The sequence below is a fragment of the Cyphomyrmex costatus genome, unplaced genomic scaffold, assembly GCF_001594065.2.
Source record: "Cyphomyrmex costatus isolate MS0001 unplaced genomic scaffold, Ccosl1.0 scaffold45, whole genome shotgun sequence".
In the NCBI taxonomy this organism is placed as follows: domain Eukaryota; kingdom Metazoa; phylum Arthropoda; class Insecta; order Hymenoptera; family Formicidae; genus Cyphomyrmex; species Cyphomyrmex costatus.
In genome coordinates, this window is record NW_017278747.1 from 278,598 (window position 1) to 281,759 (window position 3,162).

Genomic DNA, 3,162 nt, shown 5'->3' on the forward strand with positions numbered 1-3,162 from the left:
ATAATATAAATATTTGATAGATAATAATATATTTTATAGATGATATAAAAGAATAGTTTGAACTTGGTAAGTGATTATATACATTTTTTATTTACATTATTTATTCTATATAACAATATAGTAATGTAAAAAAGCAAATAATAAATACATGCATAAATTTTATTAAGAGAGAATTATTCAAAATAAGAGCAACATAATTCTATTAATTTATTTAATATTATTTGTTATGCACAGCGCGTATGTGCGACAGCGCGTATGTGCGTCAGCGCGAGAGCTCGTCTCTTCTCACGCTGTATTTGCGATTACGTGGGAGGCAAGAACACTCGCGTATTTTAAACTAAATTAAATTTATTGTCTTGTTACAATTGCTCAACGTACAAAAGAAAGGTATGTCGATCCGCTCTAACAATCACTCACACGGATAAATCACGCTATTGTGTGACTTCTGTCACGATCGCACGGAGAAAGCCCAGTGACGCACGCCAATTCCCGCGACTTCCGATTCGGTTCCCGAAGATGTCCGACCTTTGTTATGATCAACATTCCTGAGTCGCCGATCAACAGTCTACAGCTATGTGTGGAATGCGATCCCCAGTTGACGCTTTTTCCTTATATTATTGTTTATTGATACGCACGCATAACACACTCTCCCCGTTGAGAGTGCAACGATCAAGCCGTGTTCTTATTTAAGGTACAATGATCGAACACATGGCGCGGTTACGCGCTTGTTAACGCTTGGTGGATCCATGACTACTACAAGTAGTCTCGTATGTCGTGACGACGCTTAGGATGGCCCGTGAGTCGCATTCGTATTCTTGCGTCAACGCCTAGCGGGCCCCTGAGTCACGTTACGCATTTCTCCCTTTTTTCAAGCATTATTGACTGATTCGATCGGGAGAGGGCAGAGAAGCCTGGTTGGTCTCTTTATTTCTCCGTCCTTTGTTCTGACAGTAGCGACTCTAGATATTCCGTCGTCGCCTGGGAATAATGCGATGACTTTGCCTAGCGCCCATTGCGTACAAGGTAACCCTTTATTTTTTAGGAGCACCGTTGTTCCGGGCTCAAGTTTAGGTCCAGCCTTGTCCCACTTGCTCCGCTTTTGCAGCTCGCTTAAGTATTCTAGATGTCAACGGGCCCAAAAATCTTGTCTGACTTTCGTGATGTGCTGCCATACGGAGAGTCGCACAGTGGCGCGCCAGGTGATTTTTTTCTTCAAAAACGATTTCCTCTACAACGGCTCGACCGATTTAGATAAAACAAATACGAGCTTAAAGAGGACAAAATTTCCAAAAAAACTATGCAGGCCGATTTTTAAATTTTTTCGCCATATTTAATTATTATTTAAACAAAAGAATGGAATATTTCGTGGAACCATTAAACTATTGAAACATATCATTTTCTTTACATGTAAAACAGATTAAATTTTCTACTCGGGGGTTTTCGAGGTATTAAAGGGATTTTCGAGGAATTTGGTATTAAACGAGATTCTGAGCTTTTGCAGCCGTGAACTATGAAATTTTAACATTTATGTCCACCATATAGAATCAGTCGTTTTTTAATTTAAAAATCTAAGATCAGATTCGTAATCAGTGACCCCGAAAACCCCCGAGTGCCCAGTTTCATCTCGATCAACTAACTTTTTACATTTCGGTCGGCCATTTTGGATCCGCCATTTTGAATTATGAAAATATAAGATCGGATTCGTAATCAGTGACCTCGAAAACCCCCGAGTAGAAAATTTAATCTGTTTTACATGTAAAGAAAATGATATGTTTCAATAGTTTAATGGTTCCACGAAATATTCCATTCTTTTGTTTAAATAATAATTAAATATGGCGAAAAAATTTAAAAATCGGCCTGCATAGTTTTTTTGGAAATTTTGTCCTCTTTAAGCTCGTATTTGTTTTATCTAAATCGGTCGAGCCGTTGTTGAGGAAATCGTTTTTGAAGAAAAAAATCACCTGGCGCGCCACTGTGCGCCGGTTGGCTGGAACAGAAGAAAGGTTGCCCTCTGGGAGGGCTGTTATAGGTTTGCCAATGAGATAGTGGGCAGGCGTTAAAGCCTGTGGATCGTTTGGATCGGATGAGAGTGCCGTAATTAGCCTAGAGTTTAGAATGCCCTCGACTTCGGCTATAAACGTATTGAGCTCCTCAAACGTGAACAAGAAGTCTCCTACGACGCGTCTCATGTGATGCTTGAACAGCTTCACAGTCGACTCCCATAAACCGCCGAAATGTGGAGCGGCCGGGGGAATAAAATGCCATCGGACGCGGTGCTCGCTTGTGAATTTGTATATAATGTCCTGATGCTGCTGAGAGTTGAATACGAGGTTGAATAAGGAGTACATTTCCTTTAACTGATTATGCGCACCTACGAAATTGGTTCCGTTATTGGAATAGACGTGTTCGGGTAACCCTCGTCTCGATATAAATCTTCGTAGCGCGGCAAGGAACCCTTCAGATGTTAAGTCGCTTACCAATTCGAGGTGAACGGCCTTCACGCACATGCATATGAACACGCATACGTATGTTTTGATTTTTGTACGATTACGGTGCTTTTTCTCCTTGATGAGAAAGGGTCCGCAAAAATCTACTCCAACATGGGCGAACGGCCTTGCCTCCTGAACACGCATTGAAGGAAGATCGCCCATTTTGTACTTGACTGAAACGGCCTTAAAGCGAAAGTAGCGAACGCATGTCACTAATATGTATATATGAATAGCGAACGCCCTATACCAGCAATGCTAAATTTTTGTGCGGAATAGAAGGGCCGCCATGTTGACTCAGGTGTGTCATTTGAGAAGTGGGGGGAGTGGGGAATGAAGGATAGCGATTCCGCGGGAGCTTTGAAATCAGTATAAACATAACATTATCGCTTGGTGATGAATAACGTCGATGATTGCATAAAATGATAATGCAATAAAATGTAAATGTTTGTAAATATCCCGGTAAACGAAAAAGAATTAAAGAGAATTGAAATTTGTAATTCTTTCAATATCATTTTTGAACACCTAAGAAGAATATTGAAATGCATTAAAAGTAATTGAAAACGAAAAGTAGGAATTGAATGAATTGACAAGAATTCAGAATGTTGAAATGTATTCATTTAATTAATGCCATTCCATAACCTATTTATTTACATTTATGCATGTTATGTACTTT

General features: G+C 39.8%; 1 protein-coding gene across 1 annotated transcript; it reads right to left on the bottom strand.

The window, feature by feature from the left end:
- Nucleotides 1-868: 868 nt before the first annotated feature.
- Nucleotides 869-2,651, bottom strand: LOC108777616 (uncharacterized). Its single transcript, XM_018544548.1, has 2 exons — nucleotides 2,009-2,651; nucleotides 869-1,119 (listed from the first exon to the last, which is right to left on the bottom strand). Exons 1-2 carry the CDS (start codon nucleotides 2,649-2,651, stop codon nucleotides 869-871), a joined length of 894 nt encoding a protein of 297 aa, XP_018400050.1.
- Nucleotides 2,652-3,162: the final 511 nt, after the last annotated feature.